This window comes from Myotis lucifugus, unplaced genomic scaffold (genome assembly GCF_000147115.1).
Source record: "Myotis lucifugus unplaced genomic scaffold, Myoluc2.0 scaffold_8, whole genome shotgun sequence".
Classification (NCBI taxonomy): domain Eukaryota; kingdom Metazoa; phylum Chordata; class Mammalia; order Chiroptera; family Vespertilionidae; genus Myotis; species Myotis lucifugus.
This window is the reverse complement of record NW_005871056.1, coordinates 16,904,174-16,926,211: the sequence shown is the minus strand read 5'-3', so window position 1 is coordinate 16,926,211 and position 22,038 is coordinate 16,904,174. Positions and strand designations below refer to the sequence as shown.

At 41.3% G+C, this 22,038-nt stretch overlaps 1 protein-coding gene across 1 annotated transcript in view; it reads left to right on the top strand.

The window, feature by feature from the left end:
• Positions 1-21,796, top strand: part of GRM7 (glutamate metabotropic receptor 7) — a 688,017-nt gene extending 666,221 nt beyond the window's left edge. The window contains exons 9-10 of the mRNA XM_023749437.1: positions 14,897-15,143; positions 21,726-21,796. Of these exons, the coding sequence (XP_023605205.1) occupies positions 14,897-15,143; positions 21,726-21,796 (318 nt within the window). The remainder of the gene's footprint in view (positions 1-14,896; positions 15,144-21,725) is intronic.
• Positions 21,797-22,038: the final 242 nt, after the last annotated feature.

The window sequence follows — 22,038 nt, the reverse complement described above, 5'->3', positions numbered from 1 at the left end:
ATAGACAAGTGAATAAATAACTACATATATACAATGGAATATTACTCGCTATAAAAAGAATGAAATCTTACCATTTGTGACAGCATAGATAGACACAGAGGGTATTATGCTAGGTGAAGTAAGTCAGAGAAAGACAAATACCATATGATTTCACTTATATGTGGAATCTAAAGAAAAAATAAGCAAAATTGAAACAGACTCATAGATACAGAGAACAGACTGATGGTTGCCAGAGGGAAGGGAATTGAGTGAAAAAGGTGAAGGAATTAAAAAGTACTAATTGGTACTCACAGAATAGTCACGGAGATGTAAAGTACAGCACAGGGATTATCCTATATAATAAACGGGTAATATGCAAATAGACCAAACGACAGAACAACCGAACAACCAATCAAAGGGTAATATGCTAATGATATGCTAAGGCTACTCAACCACTCGCTATGATGTGCACTGACCACCAGGGGACAAATGCTCCAACCGGTAGGTTAGCTTGCTGCTGGGGTCCAGCTGATTAGGACTGAGCAAGATGAGCCAGACACGCCCTGGAGCCCTCCCGTGGTCCCTCCCTGGCCCGATTGTGCACAGTGAGGTCCCTCAGCCTGGCCTGCGCCCTCTCACAATCCAGGACCCCTCAGGGGATGTCGGAGAGCTGGTTTCAGCCCCATCCCAAAGGCCACTCCCCTTGGGAGGGCGCCAGATGCAGGGCTCATGGCTGGTGAGCCTCTCCTGATTGGGACTGGTTGGGCACGAGCCTGCAGCAGGCACAGTAGGGCTGGGATGAGCGGGAGTGGTAGGTATGAGCTGCAGGTGTCATTGGACTGCGGGTTTCAGCCAGATCCCAGCAGGCCACCCAGAGGGACCCCACCCATGCACGAATTCGTGCACCGGGCCTCTAATAGTCAATAATATTGTAAGAACTATGTATGGTGCCAGGTGGGTACTGGAAATATTAGGGGGCACATTTTGTCAAGTATGTGATTGTCTAACCACTATGCTATACAAAATAGTATTGAATGTAAACTATAATTGAAAAATGGAATTTTTAAAAAAAATAGGCAAAAAATAAAATAAAAGGAAAATTCAATGTTTTGAAAAACAATGAAATATAACAGACCTATTTATTGAAAACTACAAAATTTTGCTGAGAGAAATTAAAGTAGACTTAATAAGTGAAGAGTTATACATTGTTGATGGGGTAGAAGGCTCAATATTGGTAAGATGGCAAGTCTCCCCAAATTATCCTATAAATTCAGTCCAATGACACGCAAACCCCCATAAGGCTCCTTATAAAAATTGAAAAGTGGATTCTAAAATTCATATGGAAATGCAAAGAACCTAGACAGCTAAAACAACTCTGAAAAAGAATACAGTTGAAGGTGTAACACTGTCTGAATTTAAGAATTATTATAAAGCTACAGCATGATACTGTTGTAAAGAAAGACAAATAGGTTGATGGAACTGAAGAGAGTCCATAAATAAACCCACACATGCAGGAAAACCGATTTACAAAAGCACAAAGGTAATGCAGTGGTAAAGTATACATTTTTAACAAATTGTGCTAGAATGACATTTATATCCAAAAATGAACTTAGATCAGTACCTAGTACCATATATAAAAATTAATGCAAATGGGTTATAGATCTAAACATAAAACCATAAACATCTAGAATAGATAGGAGAAAAATTTTTGTGGCCTTCAATTAGGCAAAGTCTTCTTAGATATCACAAAAAAAGTGTACCATCTATAAAAGAGCAAATTGAAAAATTGGCCTTTACCAAAATTAAAAACTTCTACTCTTCAAAGGACAAAATTAAGAGAATGAATAGATAAGCCACAGACTAGGGGCAAAAAAGAACTTTGCAAAGCATATATCTGACAAAGATCCTGTGTCTAGAATCCCAAACACTCACATCTTAGCATTAGGGGAAAAGCCAATAAAAAACAAATAGGCAAAAGATTTGAACTGACACGTCACCAAAGGCATACAAGTGGCAAATAACCCTGTGGAATCTGCTGAATACCTAAGCTTCCTAGTAAAAATTAAAATGAGAATGAGATTTTCCTGCACACACATTAGAGTGGCTAACATGCAAAAGTCTCACCATGCCAAGTGTTGAAGAGGCTTTAGGGAAACTAGGACTCTCTCTCAGACACTGCTGAAAAGCACATAAAATGATATTCCCATACTGGGCAATTCTTTGATAGTTTCTTAAACTTTAATCATGTACCTACTATATGGTCCAGCCATTTCTCTTCTATGTGTTTACCAAAAATAAAATGAAAAATATGTACATAGAAAGCCTTGTACATGACATTCATAACAACCCAAACTGGATACAACCTAAGTGTCCATTGGCAGATGAATGGTTAAATAAATGTGGTAAATCCATGCAAGGGAATACTACTCAGCCACAAATAAATTCAACAATGTGGGTGAATCTCAAAATAATTACATTGGGGGGAAAAAAAACAGAAAAGAGTGCATATTGTATGACCCTATTCATATAAAACTCTAGAAAATGCAATTTGATTTCCAGCTGGGGCAAAGGGCTGAGCCTCCTACCCCAGCATCTCCCAGGCATTCTTTGGGGGCTTCCCAAGGGAAGGGGGTGGAACCTTGGGCAGTATGAGACTCCTCAGCCAAGGAATTCCCAGAGGACCACTGGCTGAGAGCGGTGACTGCTGACGTCACCAGCATCAGGGAGAAGAAACTGCTCAGAAACACCTCCCTCTGTAGGGCTCTCTGCTATGTGGGCCTGACATCTCTGTAGACATCACCAAGTAGACATTTCAGTTTTATGTGTGTTCCCATAAGAAATGCCTGGCGATCCCATAAGCCAAAACCGAATAGAGAATGTGCTTTTAAGATTATGTTTTAAGACTCATTCATCTGCTTTTCTTAGAATTATATCAAAGTTTGATGTGGTTTTATTTCAAGAGTCTGATGAAATGATACTTTTATCTAAGAATATTTTTTCTTAAATTATAAAGACTCTACTAGTACACATGAGCCAAATGTTTTCTGGGTGTAAAGAGACAGCAGTTTACTCAGATGCCCATTAGTTAACCAGTTTATGGATCACTTTCATCCTTTTAAAAAAAAATGGATTTTTTTTAAAGCAGGGCAGGGTAGGAATTCCAAATAGGAATAAATGCAGGGTTGAGGCCTGAAGAGAGAAAATCTTAGCAGTAAAAGGAATTGATGGTGAAGAACTGGCTCTGAGTAGCTGAGGCTAGATCAGGGCTCCTTGGGGTGAGGGGAGGGGCAGCTGGTATACATTTCTGGGCCCAGCACTCTAGAAGGGGGCCCAGGAGTCAGCTGTGCTCATATCAATTCATTTTGCCTGCAAAGATCTATAGCCAGGCCACCCTTGAGGGGGCAGGGCGGAAACATTTTTTTAGGAGAGCTCAGACCCACTCAGGGGTTTGGACTATGTTGCTGTGGTTTAGGATTAACATCCTGGCATTTGCATGAGAGAAGGTGGAATGCCCAGAATGATGGCTTGGTTCCTCTTACCCTGACTCCTCCCACCCACTCCAGCCACTTGTCACCTCCACCTCCTAATAGCTCTCTCATCTGTCCCCTGCTGCCCTCTTCATGATCATTACCCTAGACTGAGCCATCACGCTTTCTAAAGAAGGTGAATTTTTTTAAAGTGATATGTATTGATGATTCAGAGAAACTCCTAGAGGGCTCAGAACTGCAAAATAAAATGCATCTAAGATCTCAGTTAAGTCAAAGTCAGCAGCTTTCTGTAAAAACAAAAAACAAAAATTTAAACACCCTGAATTCTTCACTGAGTTGTCATGGCAACCATTTCATTTTTTTCCTATAGAGGAGACAAGTAGGTGCTGACCTGGGTGTTGGCCCAAGGGTTTTGAAAGAAAAGCTTCCTTTTCTCCAAAGGGGACAGGGCTGTTGATTTTTATTGTTGCTTCAGGCTCTGAAGGACTCATTACTGATAGTTATGCTTTATGTTTAATGAGTACAAGAAAGAGAGGTTAACCGAAACCGGTTTGGCTCAGTGGATAGAGCGTCGGCCTGTGGACTGAAAGGTCCCAGGTTCGATTCCGGTCAAGGGCATGTACCTGGGTTGCAGGCACATCCCCAGTGGGAGATGTGCAGGAGGCAGCTGATCGATGTTTCTCTCTCATCGATGTTTCTAGCTCTCTCTATCTCTCTCCCTTCCTCTCTGTAAAAAATCAAAATATAAAAAAAAAGAAAGAGAGGTTAGAAAATGCAGGTGGCAAACCCCAGGACAATACAGTCTGTCCCTCCCTTGGGCCAGTTGGGGAAGTACTCCCTCAGGGGATGTAAATTCACAGGAACATCACACTCTCTCCTTCACTGGGGTACCCTTCTAATTTATTCTCTGGGACAATGGCAGAGATGGAAGGAAAGATTCCAAATGGAATCTCCGTGGGCCTAAGACTTCCTTCCTTAAAGTACCAGTTAAGTCCCTTGTATTTTCCACCCACAATGCTAGGCTCTGGGGATACAACAGTGAGCTAAACACACATGCTTATAAGCCTAACCAATGGACACAGACACCAGCGGGGTGAGGGCATGAGTGTGTGTGTGTGGGGGTGGGGGGGGGAGGACACATATGGAATACCTTAATCAATGAAGAAAAAAAGGTATCAAATATTAAACATTAATTTTTTTTCAATTACAAAAAAATAAATAAAACATACCATTAAAAAAAATGCACATGATTCCTGGTGAGAGAAATAGATACAAATCACACACACACGTTTAAATACTAATCATTATGAGTGCTCATTAACTGTATGGTATTAGCTAGTTTTGGTCAGAAAGGTAGAAGGGGTGGAGGAACGTTCCAGGGAAAGGGAAGATCATATGCAAAGGCCCTGTGACAGGAGAGAACATGGCACATTCAAGGGACATGAAAGAGGCCAGTGTGCCGATTTCTACAAAATATTCTGGTCTTTACCAGAATGGGGTCATTTATCTTTGTGTTTTGTCTCCTCTGTTTATTATCTCTGCCATGGCTGCTCTGGAGGCGTGTCCTGTCACAGGGCTAGAGGATGAAGGGAAGCCAATGAAATGGCTCGAGGCAATAGTACCGGAAAAATGGAAATGATTATCGTTCAGAGCCAAAGCACACGGCTACACTGTCAGGTTCTACAGACACGAATGTAATCCACACAGCATTCTGACCAGGGCGTTGGATTTTAAGGATGGCCCACTTACAGGTCATCTCTTCCTGGCCAGTGCTCTGTGCCATTTCTCACGTCATTTCGTTAAGTATCAACATCCAGGCTTCGAAAGGATAAGTGAGGTGCACAAGATCCCCCAGTTGTCAGCCAGCAGCAGGGCCTGCATCCCAGTCCGGAACTGACAGCAATCCTAGAGCACCCGCCATGCCCCCCACTGCTCCTGGCTTCGCAGTGTCTCCTTGCTAGATTGCACTCGTTCCCTGTGCAGCTGCTGTGAACTGTGTACTTCCTGTGCGCCAGGAGCTATCACCGTAAGTGGAAAGTATGGTCCATGCCCTCTGGGGACAGTCTAGTGAAGGGACACTGTTAAATAAACACTAAAATGAATGAATAATTACAACTTGTGATGAATGTAATGAAGGGAGAGAATTGGTTCTATAAGCAAGCAAGAGAATGAGGACATCATAGGCACTTGAAGGTCAGAGAAGCAAGCCCTCCTGGAGGAAGTGAGACTGACAGGTAGGAGAGAGCCAGCTTCAGGTGCAGGAGAACAGCATCTAAGGCAGAGAGAACGGATGTGCGAAAGCCTTGGGGATGGGCAGAATACTGTGCATTTGAAAGACTCAGAGAAGAAGCTGGAAGGCAGAAGGGGGGCACTGGAGAGTTCCTTGACCATGTTAAGCATTTTATCTTCATCGAAAGTGTGATGAGCAGTTGACCTAATGCAGCAGGACAGCTGGAACCCCCAGTACATTAGTACTCAGCATTGAGTTCTAAGGAGAAATGAAACCTGGGCAATACCTCTCAGGTCTGACAAAGAGTCTAGGAAGGCTTCAAGGGCAGACTCAGAGGAGGTCAAACGGAAGCCAGACTGCAGGCCCTTGAGAGTGAGTGGGGAGGAAATGGGTCTTTTTAGAGCTTGGAAACAAAAATGAAAGGAAAATGGATCTTATAATGGAGGTAAAACCTGAGTCACTCTTTTTCTCTCTCTTGCTGGGAGAGTTATTTCCGGCCCCGTCTCAGAGCCCTCATTGTGCCATTTAGGGCCACAGGCTGGATGAACATTTGTCTCTACTTTTCTGGGGAATCTCACTGCAGTTATTTGGACATAAACCCTTACACATCTGGGGGTCTTAATAGGGAGTCAGTGCACAGTTACTAGTATCACTGGATGGCAATTCAATGGCCTGGTTTCCAGCTATGAATGTGGTTTGCCCTTCAGCCAGGAGCACCACTTAGCACAGTGACTAATGGGTATCTCGGCAGGCAAGGCAAAGGTTGGGGGGGGGGTGCCTCCCTCCAAGCACATATGGACATACTAGTGTTCGTAGAAAAGCAGGGAGCAAAGACAATAGAGGAAAGGGAGAACCCAAAGCACAGGAGGGAGCTGCCACTGCTCACCGGCAAGATGGGAAAGACACAGACCAAAGGAACAGAGAAAGTCAGGAAAAATAACAGCCACGCCAATCAGAGAAAGCTGGATGCTTATGATGACCAAACCCTGTCCAAGTTCCTCAGAAAACCATTGCCAATGGCGTTGAAAGCTGAGCTGAGAACACGCTTTCTTTTTGTAGGTCTGACATTGTCTTCTCCTCAATGACACTCGTGGGTCCAATTTTAATGAACGAAAGTCCAAATTAAAACACAATAAATGTGCCCGGAAAATGCAAAAACTGTCTTTCTTTTAGCTATTAATTTGACATTGATATTTTCATTTGATTATTGTCTTTTTATATTTACTGGAACTACAAAGATGTCTTTAAAAGTTGGCAAAACTAGACAGCCTTGCTCTTATACCAATGGGATATTTCAAATGACAACTTTAGAAACAGAATCAGTTCAGACTTTTTTTTTAACCCACTGGTTTACTTGCAAAGTAATACAGAACATCATTGCATATTACCTGGTATAGTCCCCAGCGAGGAGCAAGCCAGCATTTTCACATTATAACACAGAATCTGAAATTGCCTCCCACAAAAAGGCTGTTAGGTTCAGTCTTGATGAATATGGCCAAGGATTCCAAGGTGGCCAATGGGATCTGGCAGAAGTGTGTGTCTCTAGGCTGACTGTGGGGGAAATGCTTTGCCTTTGTATGTTAAATCACTAATGGCAGAGACCTAACATCCCTAAGGCTCTCGAACCAGAAGGAATAGTAAATAACCCTTTAGACAACACAACAGAGCAAATAGTGCCAGTATTAGCTATGTAAAAGAAAATTCCTGCCTTGCAGTTGGAGGGGGAGACACATGAAATCAAAATTGAAGGGTCAGACGGCTGGTGGAGGAAAGAAATTCATAGTGTGTGTAGGCTGGACCCGTATGTGTCCAGAACAATGAGAAGTGATTTGCCTACAACTGTCTATCAAAATGGCCTGCAGCGCATTAGGGTGGCTGGCATGGGGAGTGGAACAGTCAACTCCCCAAGGATGTGGTCCGTTGGAATCACAGCATCTCTGATTTTGCTATGTAGGAATGGACACAGCCGCAGTCTTCCGGTCCAGAGAGGAAAGAACTGAGATGTAGGCGATTTCAAACATGACATAATCACTTGTCTCATGTTCCAGAACTGATTTGCATTCACCTGGAGCACTCGTCTTATATCCGTCCAAGTAAATAATGTAATTGTCAGCAGACTTAATATCATGTCTGCCTGGAGATACTAAATGAGAAAAACAAAACACAGTATAACTAGGTCTTGTGCAAGGATCATCTAGTTCCCTCCATTATCTACAGTGTTATACCAGGCATCTGTCCAAGGGTGTGTCCCAGCATATCTGATGTGTGTATCTCTTTCTGTATGTCATCTATATATTTATTAATACATCGCTCACTCACAGATAGAAGGGCTAAGCAGACGCTGGGACCTTCTACTCTAGTAAAGACCCTTGTATTTCCTGAGCAACCACCATGTACTAGGCACTGAGCCAACTACTTTTCACACACTATTTCCTTTAATTTTCAGAACAGAAGGTCTCCGTGGTAGTGGTGAAATGAGGTGGGGTTTTATATCAGACACTCCTGTAACAAATTGCTAGGGTTTAGATTTTCAGTCTGTCACTTGAAGTGGCTTCCCAAAGTCACCCACCCACTATTCAAGGCCAACATTTGAAATCAGTTCTGAAAACAAAGATCTTGTTCTTTTCATTACGCTATCCTTCTAGAACAGTGGTTCTCAACCTTCCTAATGCCGCGACCCTTTCATACAGTTCCTCATGTTGTGGTGACCCCCAACCATAAAATTATTTTCGTTGCTACTTCATAACTGTAATTTTGCTACTGTTATGAATCGTAATGTAAATATCTGATAGGCAGGATGTATTTTCATTGTTACAAATTGAACAAAATTAAAGCATAGTGATTAATCACAAAAACAATATGTAATTATATATGTGTTTTCCGATGGTTTTAGGCGACCCCTGTGAAAGGGTCGTTTGACCCCCAAAGGGGTCGAGACCCACAGGTTGAGAACCGCTGTTCTAGAAGCTGCAAGTCTCCCTCTCCTGGGAAAAAAAAAACAGCAAGAACCAGTATTCCACCCCCCCATCATCATGCTAATCCTTTTATCATCATGTATCCTTTCATAACTAAGGCAAAGTCTTCAGTATGTTGACCCCTGGATAACTGAGAAAGTCCCAATTTGGAACATTCTGTCACATTCCCAGCCATGTGTCAGTATTTATTTTTCTAAAATATGGTTACTCTAATTAGGAAGCAAGAGGTATTGGCGGTAAGGATAGAAAGCGGTGGCCTAACTGCCAGGAACTTTTATTTCAATGTAATCATGTAACTGTTTCAAACATTTGTCAAGTAATAATGCACCCTTCCTCTTTTGACTGCATCAGACAATTTTTTATTTTTATTTCACAGACTGTGGGATGTCATGAGAATTATGAAACTTATCCCATCCCATCTGAAGACTGCATAAAGCCACCTTGTCCCAATTCTCAGCTGTCACTTGGGAACACATATTTAGTTACTTCTTACGAGATAGTCAATGGCAGATAAAATAATGGCTGAATATACTTTCAAACAAAATAGAAGCCAACTTAATGAGATTTTGTTCCCTAAAACAGGCTTTCATTCAGTGGAATCCATAAGGAAGATCATCCTTTTTAAATGTATTAAGATTTCACTTAAAAAAAAGTGATTTTATGTTATATCCAATAAAAAAACCAGTGATACTAACACCCCTGATTGAGTGGTTGCTACATGCTGGGTACCTTTGTATATATTTTACAACTGTGAGCCCGTTTGATGCTAACAACAACCTTACAGGTACTGTTATCTCCACCCTAGAAATGAGGGCCAGAGGCACACTAATAGTAGTTAACAACAACAAAAGACTAAGAGCTTTTCTTAAAACAGTGTTGAATGCCAAGGATATTTATCATACTTGATACTTGCTTCAAGTGTAGACGTTTTTGCTCAACCAGAATTTAATAAGCACATACTTTGTGGCAGACATTGTGTTCATTATTCAGTCAGTTCTGCTATAAGGTGACATAATGTGTTTTTAAAAATCACTGTGTTGTGCAATATTGTGCAATAAACACAGAAATTACGGAAAAAAATTGGGTTAGGGACATATACTCAAAAACATCATCAGTGACGTTTTTAAAAAGGATAGGAATCTAATAAAAATGGTGGCCTGGTTTTATATATGTTAGATGTCTAAGAAATATATAAAATCACAATAAATGTGGCATTTTACCTTAAAAAAGCCTGATGTTTGCTCATGGAAGCAGGTGCCAAACATATTGCTGCTTGTGATTCATGGTGAAATTGCCGAAGGGGGGAGCTGGCAGATGTTTGAGGCATGGGTGTGTGTGTGCATCTCATATATTCTCGCACAGCTGGGTTCAGCTGGGTGCAGTTGACTGTGTTCCTTGGGGAAGAAATCACATATTTGCAAACATGAACTTTGTGTTATACTCAGATTGTTCCCTAATACATCATTCTTGTCAGGATGACTTTGCATTTTCAAAGCAAATCATGCCTACCATCTTCACAATGCTGTGCCTGAAGCCTGGGTCAATGCAGTCACTTAGCAGTATCTCAATAAAAATTCTGAATGGATAAGTGGATGAAAGCATAAATAGTGGAAAAGTATGGTATGTCTCACATAGCCTGTCTGAAAATATAACTAAGAGGGAATGGACAGCAGGTGGACTCTCTTATTAATGATTTGACCCCACCAAATAGTCCCAGAATTTTGCTAATTTCATATATTTAAAGGTGTTAATTCATTAATATAAATATATTGTTGGTTAATTTCTTATAGTGCATACCTTTTATTAAGGACATCATTAGAAATTATGAGACTATTTTGATGAACCTAAAAATCTAAAACTGGGTTTTTTCCTAATAGTTCTAGTTTTATATTTATCTATAGGCCTTGTAAATTTTTCTTTACTGTCTTTCTTTTTCTTTTATTCTTTGGACAATAGTGAGAATACTCTATTTTGCAAAGTTTAAAACTTGTCATTATTACAATTATTACCAGCATGACTTGAAATCTCTCAAAATAATATTCAAGTATAAACTGATTGTGAAACTTACCCAGAAGAATTGGCAAATTTCAACATTTGTTCATGAGCACTATCTAACAAGTGTTCAAATTCTTTAGTATCTTCGAAATTGAGAATTAGACAAGGAAAACTCAACTACACCTACTTACAAAGTGACACTGGGATCTCATATGAATTCACATTATATCTGACAATGAACTTTTAGGCCAAGATGAGAAAATGCATGGAGCCGATTCAAGTGGGCTCTGCCTGGCACTGAATTAAGTACACAACTGTCTATGTACTCTAATAGTCTATGTGCTGCTACATTTTAGTCAGACAAGGTGTGATTAGGTGTGGTGTTTTAGACATTACAACCTCGTTAATCAGTAAGACATATGTAAAAAGTTAAAAATATATAAAAGTAGGTACAGAAGAAGCCTTATCTTGAGACCTACACTCCCATCTGATATAATAGAGGAATATGTAAATTAGCTGGGACACCATAACGTCACAACTGATCTACAAGTGGCAGAGAGCTACAGGAGGGCAGGGCAGCGAGCGGAGAGCTACAGGAGGGCAGGGTGGCGAGTGGAGAGCTACAGGAGGGCAGGACAGCGAGTGGAGAGCTACAGGAGGGCAGGGCAGCGAGCGGAGAGCTACAGGAGGGCAGGGTGGCGAGCTATGAGTGGCGGAGAGCTACCGGTGGCAGTGGGCAGGGTGGCCAGCTGAGGCAAGCAGCAGCGAGCTACTCGTGCATGGATTTGTGCGCAGAGCTACTAGTAATCTAATAAATAAATATCAGCCAGGAAGTAAATATTAGCAGCTGACATTTCATGGGTACTTATTTCTGAGGCATTCTGCTAACCACTCGTCATATATTAATTGTATCTTCAAAACCCCCATAAAGTAGGAACTATTATTATCTTCATTTTATAAATAAGGAAACTGAGAGACAAAGAAAATATTTGCATGCATTCCATGCATCAGACTTTAGGAAAACTACTGTTCAAGAATGTTATGCAAAGCTCTTGGCTGTCTGGGCTCTGAATCCCTTGCCTCAATGCTCGCTAGTTGCATAAACTGGATTATGCATGATGAACATTAGGAAAGCCACATTCAACCAAGCAGTAGAAGCTGGATCTGGAACATTTGGGTTGATGATAAAATTAAGGTTTAATTATCAAAACACACAGAAATTACAAGGCACCTGGCATCCCTCCCACAAGCCTAGGCCACTGGGGACTGACCATGGTGGGGAAGACTTTCCTCCATGGACACCAATGCCTTCACATCGCTAAAGAAATAGTAAGGAAGATTAAATAAAAGGATGTGAAGTACCCAAGATGAAATAGAGTTAAGCATTTTGCAGTAAGCATCAGATCAGCTGAGACTAAAAATAAATGTGTTGCAACTTGCTAAAGGAATGTACTAGAGTTGACGCTGGGCTGAACACTCAGAGCTTAACAGTGAGCCTCCCAATTAATAGCAAAGAAACAGTGACTTAGTTTCCCTCCTGGGGCTTAATGGGGGTGGATCCCTGTGGATCAATACCTCTGAGATCCCTTTAGACTGAATCCTTCCAATATTTCTACTTATTTTACAGTACTTTCATAGTACAGCAGGCCCTCAAATAATAGCATTTCACTCAATGTTGTTTTGTTATAACATTGGGCTGAACACTCAGAGCTTAACAGTGAGCCTCCCAATTAATAGCAAAGAAACAGTGACTTAGTTTCCCTCCTGGGGCTTAATGGGGGTGGATCCCTGTGGATCAATACCTCTGAGATCCCTTTAGACTGAATCCTTCCAATATTTCTACTTATTTTACAGTACTTTCATAGTACAGCAGGCCCTCAAATAATAGCGTTTGACCACTCAGTCATAGGTAGGAAAAGGTGTCTATCATACAAACACAACTCATGTGTATATCAATTAGACTATGGTAAAACTGGTTTCCTTTTATTTCATTTTGCTTAGTCGCAGAACCTATTGACAACATTGAGGACTGGCTGTACTTACTATCTGTTAGGTTCTATTTTAAGATCAGAAAGGTCCAGGCAGCCAGTAGGTGACATGGAAATTCTGCAGTATATTTAGAGAAAGGCTGTTTGACCACTCAGTCATAGGTAGGAAAAGGTGTCTATCATACAAACACATGAGCTCATTCATCATGTATTTATTAAGTGCCTACTGTTTGCCATCACTGCAGATACAAATTGCACCATGGACACAGGCCTAGAGCTATGGCCTAGTTGGGGAGACAGATGGTCAAGTGATCAGGGTAGTGGGAGTATTAATTACAAATGGGAACCAATGATGTAAAGAAAACATATTGTTGAGGGCATGGGAGTTAAGGAGCTGGTCTACCTGAAGGCAGCCTGGATGGATGCTCTAAGCAGCAGAGGAGGAACGTTCCTAACAGATGAAAACAAGAATAAAGTAAAACTGCATTTGTGCACGTATGCAGGGTCTGTGGTTGAGTGAGCATAGCATCTTCAAGACCTGAAGGAGTGCCCCTTCAGATGGTGCCCTGGAGAGGGAGGTGGGGATAGTGGTGAAAATTTGGTCAGTAAAGTAGACAGGGGGCAGATGATTCGTGGCCTTGTAGAATCCATTAAAGATGGGGATTTGCCCTGGCTGGTGTGGTTCAATGGATAGAGTGTTGGCCTGGGGCCTGAAGGGTCCCAGGTTCAATTCCTGTCAAGGGCACATGCTTGGGTTGCAGGATCCATCCCCAATAGGGGGCGTGCAGGAGGCAATCGATCCATGATTCCCTCTCATCATGGATGTTTCTATCTCTCTCTTCCTCTCCTTTCTTCTCTGAAATCAATAAAAATATATATTTTTTAAAAAGATGGGGATTTTATCCTCAGATCAATGCAAAGGCAAAGTTGCGGGAAATCATGACCAATATGTTCTCAAGGAACTAGGCTTTCCACTAACATGGAAGGCTATGGTAGCTAGTCACTCTTTTATTTAAACAAAATTTTAATTGATTTACCTGCCTACCTATCTTTTTATATATATCTAGCCTATTGAGGTATGATTGACAAATTAAAGGTGTTTATTTTTATCTAGCCTATTGAGGTATGATTGACAAATTAAATATGTATATATTTAGGTTATAGAACATGATATTTAAGGTATGCAACATGATGACTTAAGCTCCATTGAAAAATAATTACCACAATCCAGCTAATTAACACATCCATCACCTCACATTTCATCTAGCTTTGACAAGTCTTGTAAGATACACAAATATACCTAAATGTATTGCGGGGGCACTTCTAGATCATGACAGGGCACTTTATAAACACAACTGGACCAAGTCATCTATAGTTTTTCTCTCGCTGATCTGACAGTTCCCTACACCCTTCCACCTTCATCTTTTTGAATGGAGGCCAGACAAGAATTGAACACAGCAAACAGTGAGTGAGTGGTTGCTCGATTGAATTCCCAAGGAAGCAGAAGGAGACAAGGGCAGCTCTGGTCACTGTCCAAACCACAAATAATGTCAGAAGGAGATCTTGCAACCTATTAGCAATTGGTCAGTGTAAAGACACTGGACAAGACAACATAACTAGATCTTGGTCCCCTGCCATCGGTATTTTTAAAATCAGAATTAAGTAAGAAGGGCTTACTCTCTAGGGAAACTCAATCACTACTTTGTAGGCATGGTGAAGGTGAACCCCTTTGAAAAACTATATATGCCCAAAGTGCACGTATTGATATATATTGACATAAGGACTTTCTAAACAAGGCCCCAGAGTCTGTGTATCAACAGGTCATGTAGAGTTAATCATGTTGTGTAGATATGGGGGATAAAAACCAATTCCCTTACGCAAGGTTTTACAGATTTCCATGATCTGCCCATCTTCATATTCAATTGCCATTTTGATTAAAAGTACTTCAAATCTGATGCTGGATCTACTCTGAAATTCTATGTAGGAGACTTCTCCAGGGCAAGCACGCACATGGATTCTCCCAAACATTCAAACAATAAAAATTCAAATAAAAATATGCATAAACTCTCCAATAAATGTTCAGAGTCATCCTGTCTTGCTTTTTTTTTTTTTATCAGAAAGCCTTGGAGATTGCTATGCTATCTCTCCTAGCCATAGTCATTCTTGACATCACGTTAAGTGTTAAGACTCCCTCTGCGGTCATTTTATTTGTAATAGTGTCTTGTGTGTTGTGTCTCCTAGCTCTACATACAAACCACCACGCTTACAATCTCCATGAACCTAAGTGCGTCAGTGGCGCTGGGGATGCTATACATGCCGAAAGTGTACATCATCATTTTCCACCCTGAACTCAATGTCCAGAAACGGAAGCGAAGCTTCAAGGCAGTAGTCACAGCAGCCACCATGTCATCACGGCTGTCACACAAACCTAGTGACAGACCCAACGGTGAGGCAAAGACAGAACTCTGTGAAAACGTAGATCCAAACAGTAAGTACCTCTTCCTTCCTTGCATCTGCCTGTGCTGCATCAGGAAGCTCTCGGGAATGTGGTGTGTGCTTGCCTTTCTCGGAAGAAGCGCTGGAACCATTCTTGTCTTAGTGACTTGGGTTGCCTTGAGGAATGCTAACATTTTCTCCTAAGAGTCCTGCCTTATGCTCAACACCCTTTTCTTTTTTTCGCCCTGTTGGAGGCACAGCTCACAAGTGGGAAACCTCCCCTGCCCCTTGCTTCTTGTCCTCTGGTCCCAACCCTTCCCAACAAACACCCCTGTTGCACCTTTCCTGTTAGGGGAACAACTTCCTGTTTAGGAAAACTTTTAACACCAGATTGATCTCTAGCAGTAGGAATGAAATTAGACTATTTAAGAATTTTAGAATCATAACTTCTTTCCACTGGAACATGAATGAGGAGAAAGCTATGATTCTTTACTAAGCAAGCCTTCTAGACACACAAACATTGGAAAACTTTCATCCAAGTATATAGGCCCGGACTCCACAAGGGAATGGCATCCCCAGGTGGGAAAGACATCTACCACATCACCGCAGGAGAGTTCCATTCAATGAAAACTAAATATCATGAGTGGGATCAAGGATTAAATGTCAGATTTGATATGCTACATGACATATCTGTAACCTCTGGGTAGCCTTTGTTTACCCCTAAAAATAAACCTAAACAAGGTAGGCATAAAAAAAGTATCCAGAGGTTAAATGCATAGAATTCCCAATTGCTAATTTTACAATACTGGTGTTATAGTAAATTTCAAATTAAAAAGGAGACTTCTAGAATTTGTTTTCTAGAAATATTTTGATCAGTTTCATATAGAATGAAGTAGAAACAAGTGTTCATGGTACTTCCTGTTTTTAAAATGGAGGGGGATTCAGGTTGTGAATTCAGTCACTCGAGACAGTCTATTTTTCAGTTATGAGCTGATTTTGTTGTATCCAAAGCCTTATTGCCAAGCAAAAATAATTCCTAGTTTAAATACGATGAAGCAATCCTATATGTCTGCAGCAAGAGAGAGATCTTTACAAACCAGGAGGCAGTGGAGTGTGATCCTGACAAATACTGTAGAGACATCCATGATCTGACACATCTCTATTTCTAAATGGTTGGTTGAGTGAATATTGTACAACACTTTAAGAATTCATAGAGAAGATAGCAAAGGCTCAGTAACAACATGGTGGACCTCCCTTTGACTTTTCAATAGAAGAGGTTCTGGGACAAGGGAAGAGGAAGGAGACACATCACCCTGAGAGAAGGGAGAACCAGAATGGGCAGAATGAACAGGCTCTGACCTTGGGTTTCCAGAGCAAATGGTCAGTGGAGAGAAGTGGATGGCGGATCGCTGTGGTATTCAATGTGATGTAGGAAGAGGCTTCGGGCTGAGACGGACCTGGGTTCAAATCCAAGCCACTCACTTACTGGCTGTGTGACTTTGAGAATCACTGAGCTTTCTTAAAGCTTAATATCTATGTCATAACTGTCATGAAATATCATGCATCTGGAAAATAGTTGAGCAAATAGTGTTAATTTCCTTCCATTCCTGAAAGACAAAAATCTTTGCCTGAAAGTACATTTCAGCGTGTGTTATTATGTAGATATGCTGGTGCAGTTAAAGGGTAACTGAACACCAGGAAGTAGATAAAACTAATTTACAAAAAGAAATATTTCCATGAACATACCTATGCATCTGTTTATATGTATATTTGTATTAATAAATATAGCTGCGTATTTATACCTCTATAGAGTTTTATTCTAGAACCCCTTGTCAATTTGCATTTCACAAAACCCTTATCCTAGAGACATCCCAATAACAGATTTACATTTATATCTGTACACACACACACATACACACACACATATCAAGATATGCCTAAAATCAATAAGCAGAAAATATAGTCAAAACTCTAAATGTATTGAAAAAAATGACCAAATTAGAAGTTTTTAATTTGGACAATTAATTCATTACTATGCTACTTAAAAATAATTAGCTTGAAACAATGTTGCTACTGTTTTTGTTAACTTTTTTAAAAAAATATATTTTATTGATTTTTTACAGAGTGGAAGGAAGAGGGATAGAGAATTAGAAACATCAAAGAGAGAGAAACCTCAATCAGCTGCCTCCTGCACACCCCCTACTAGGGATGTGCCCACAACCAAGATATATATGCCCTTGACGGGAATCGAACCTGGGACCCTTCAGTCTGCAGGCCGATGCTCTATCCACTGAGCCAAACCAGTTAGGGCATGTTTTTGTTAACTTTTAATGATTAGGTTCTATCCCTATTGAAGCTGTTTGGGGTATGATAATGCTAATACTAACAACACTGCTAATATTACTACTACTAATAATAATACATCAACTGTCCTTTGAAATGGGCATTATGCATAATTTCGTTTATGGACTATCTTTCTCCTCCCAATAACTGTGGAATGGGGTTATGATTCTCATTTACTGAAGAAACCTAAGCTTAGCAAGATTAAGGGACATAACCAAAGTCACACATCTAGTTAGCAGCATAGGTGGGACTGCAACCCAGGTCTGACTCCCAAATCCATGCTTGTTTCTCTTTGCTGCTGTTTCTTGGGAGGTGAGTGGCATGTTGTAATTCCAGCACAGTACTCACTCTTTTGGCTTCCACAGTTGGTAATACTTGCATATAAAGAATATAATGATATATTGTGGCAGACTCTGTAGTTAAATGTGCTGTGAAATGTATTATTGCTTGAAGTGTTGTCTATAAAGACAGGATTAACGTGCGCTCAAAGAAGGCTGCCCGGGTAGAGGCCACATCCTACTAACTCAAAACCCAAATATCTTATTAGCTGTATCAGTCACAGTAAGTATTCCATTTGGAATACATTGGGTGCCTCTCCCTTGAAAAGGTTTTATTGACTCTTGTCATTATGGTTGTTTTGGTGCCTACACAAAGATAAATCAAATAGAGCCTTTATCTCCTAATCAGTCCAAAAGATTTTGAAAAATTGATTTAGTTCTTTTGGACTTGTCTGTCTAGACCAGCGGTTCTCAGCTTGTGGGTCACGACCCCTTTGGGGGTCGAATGACCCTTTCACAGGGGTCGCCTAAGACCATGGGAAAACACATATATAATTACATATTGTTTTTGTGATTAATCACTATGCTTTAATTATGTTCAATTTGTAACAATGAAAATACATCCTGCATATCAGATATTTACATTACAATTCATAACAGTAGCAAAATTACAGTTATGAAGTAGCCACAAAAATAATTTTATGGTTGGGGGTCACCACAACATGAGGAACTGTATGAAAGGGTCACGGCCTTAGGAAGGTTGAGAACCACTGGTCTAGACACTCCCTAAACACCATTAAGAACTTGACTAGATATTTGCTGAACCATGGGAGGAAATTCATGTACCTCCAAACATTGGGGTTTCTGATGGCCCAGCTCTCAAAGGTCCCAAAGAGGAATTTAAAGACATTAACCAGATAAAATCTGCCCAACAGAACTGTGTGTGGTGGTGGACACGTCCTAGCCACCTGTGGCTATTCAGCCCTTGAAATGTGGCCACATAATGAGGAAAGACACGTTTAACTTTGCTCCACTTTAAAGAGTTTAAATTTAAACAGCCATCTGTGGCTATGGCTATCATATCGGACAACACACGGCTCTAGAAATTCTCTTAACAGGCTGAGATTTCATTCTAGGACACTCAGTTTGAGCCCATATTGGAAATACCTTCCCAAGTTTTCACAGTGATGATGATCTGAAGCAAAGTTCACTTAAAGAAATGAAACATTTGATCGAGACCAAAGTGTAAACGAATAGTTATTTTACATGATCCAGAAGGAACCACTGATAAGGAAACAGTTACAGTTACAATTACAATTACACTCGGACACCCAGCCCTGAGCAATGCAGAAATGTACCAGTGAAGGGAAAGAGCGGTAGTGAAAAATTCAATTCATGAAGCAGACAACTAGACTATTCTGGTGCAAGGGAACATTATTACTATATTTCACTAAATGCCAAACACAGCTCTGGTAATCTCAAGTTTCTGAGCTCTGGTAACAGAGACAAAGAAAAAATTTCCTGAAATTAAGCTGTCTGGTTAGAAGAAAACAAAAGCACAGGCCGGGCACTTGGAGAAGGAATGTGTCTTTCCAAAGGGGGAATTCTGCACACGATTCTCTGAGGGAGGGTATCGCAGAAGAAGTCCAGTTTCCAGCACGCGCAACAAAGCGAAGAATGAAACAGAAATCCCCCCTTCCTCATTGTTGTTCTGGACACAGTCTCAACGTGTTTCGACCCTCAGTGTTTTCATTTCCAGCAGCTCTGCTCCATCCCTGCCGCCGCCACCTGGTGCATGTGCGCTTCTGCCCATCCAACGCCACTGCAGCCATGTGTCCACATAAAACCAAATCCGCTGGCTCACCGGGAGCAGAAATCAAAACTGCCCTGGCACAGCCTGACTCTTTCCTCTTAGGTTACTTCTTCCGTTAACATGCCACTGTCTGAGAGATAAACTTCTCTCTGGATGGAATACACAAAGAGCATCTGCTCACTAGGAGCATTAGATATTGGGAGGCTTGCTGGTTTCCGCACTGACTGCAGAACAGCAGGGGGGAGAGGGGTGTAGCTCAGTGACTTCCTGAATTTTTATTTATGCAAACAAGGTTTCTGTTGCTAGAGGATCAGAAGAGCCTGACCTAATTTGGAAAGCTTTAGACCTGGCTGCCATGATGCCTTCTCCACATCCCTGACCAAGAGTCAGGGCACCTCAAGCTCTGGTGCTGGCTTCTGCATTCTGAATTTGCCATGTGGCAGGGCACCGTTTTATTGCTGACCTGGCAGATGTACGTTCATGGCAAATTGATGGTGCTTGGGACTTGGCTTATCGATGGCCACCAGGACCCTTGGCTAGTTGGATGGTAACAGTAACTGAGGCAGCGTGAGTTTATTGAGATGAGTGGGTAAGACCTGCTGCCTTCTCACCGGGATGGGTCAGAACCAGAAGATGTGACTTATCCCCTGGTCAGATACTCTCCTAGTAAAGGTAGTGATAAGGAGCCCTAAGCTACCTTTGTGCTAACCCAGTGGTCAGCAAACTGCGGCTCGCGAGCCACATGTGGCTCTTTGGCCCCTTCAGTGTGGCTCTTCCACAAAATACCGGCTCTCCCACAAAATACCGGCTCTTCCACAAAATACCGACTTCTGCGCATGGGCCACAAAGTTTCAATCACACTGTTCGTGTGCGCCTGCACGTGGTATTTTGTGGAAGAGACACAGTCAAGGGGCCAAAGAGCCTCATGTGGCTCGCGAGCCGTGGTTTGCCGACCACAGTGCTAACCTAGCATCTATTTCTAAGCTATTACCCCAAGCCGTGCAGAGAAACTCCTGGGCTGTTCAGAGTTAGCTTACTCTGGGGGATCAGTGGTAACTTGACATGTCAGGCAGGTGGACACTCCCTTCCTGGATATGGGGGTGTATGACTGAGTACTTGACACTGAGATACAGGCTTGACATATACACCATGTACAAGACTAGTTTAAACCGATGAGCGTATTGTATGGTGAAGCACATTTAGTTTTATTTTTGAAGCACATTTTAGAAGAAGAATTTTCACCTAAAATAGAAAATTTATAGGAAGATATATTACATATAACTGTATTCTTTTTTAAAAATATATTTTTTATTGATTTTGGAGAGGGAGAGAGGTAGAATACATCAATGATGAGAGAGAATCATTGATTGGCTGCCTCCTGCATGCCCCCCACTGGGGATCAAGCCCACAACCCTGGCATGTGTTCTTGACTGGAATCAAACCCAGACCCTTCCATCCACAGGCAGACGCTCTATCCACTGAGCCAAACCAGCTAGGGCTCACTTTGTATTCCGATGTTGTTGTTCTTTACTACCATTTTTGTATGCATGGTCAGAAAATATATAATTTGTGCTATTCTCAAAGAAGGTAATTATTACATAAAATAGTTGAGCTGTCAATACAAGAAGATATTTGATTTAAAAATGTACACAGAAAACACCTGCTGTAAAATGGATATGCACATCTAAGCCTACACAACTAACCATGTCTAGAAAATTCTGGAACACATGCCTGTGCTGTGTAAATTTGTTAAGGTTTTGTTTTGTTTATGTGCTGCTTCCTCATTCGTTAGAGCCCTAGCATTCTCAACACTGTGTTCTTGGCTTCATCCCCTGGACTAGCCATGCAGGCTGGTCAGCATGCCTGGAATAGGCTGCGGATAAAAGGGATGGCGACAGGAAGAAAACAACTCTGACCAGACAGATAAATTTTTGGGGGGCTGGTTCTCTCAACTGCTCCACCTCAAGCAAGTCAAGCCAAACTGCCTTAAACCAAGAGGCACCAGTACTCCCATGTTCAGAGGTACCTGAATTGTGGTGAACTGGTCTACCAAAGGCTACTGACCCCACTGAAAGAGTGGCCATGATGTCTATGGTCTCTATTGCAGCCTCTTCCTCAAAAGAAAAAAAACAAAAGAATGAGAAGGAGTATTGTTTGAGCATTTATTTTATACATACCTATATATTTACTTTTCCTGTAGACTGTACACCACCAGTAAGAAAGAGTGTACAAAAGTCTGTTACTTGGTACACTATCCCACCAACAGTATAGCTTTTGCCTGCTTTCCAAAAGGTAAGACAAATCCAATTTTTATTTATTTGTGTGTTCTTGTCTTTACTGAGAATTAGAAATGTTTCCATGAAAATTGTGCATGATTGCCTGTACATCTATGTATGTGAAGAGACGTGTTTTCAAGGATGGTCTGTTAACTAAGTTTGGTAGAAGGAGCTGCAATAAGCCACATGCTGGTGTGTTTTCTGGAGAACATCTGTATGAGCATGTATGCATTGGTC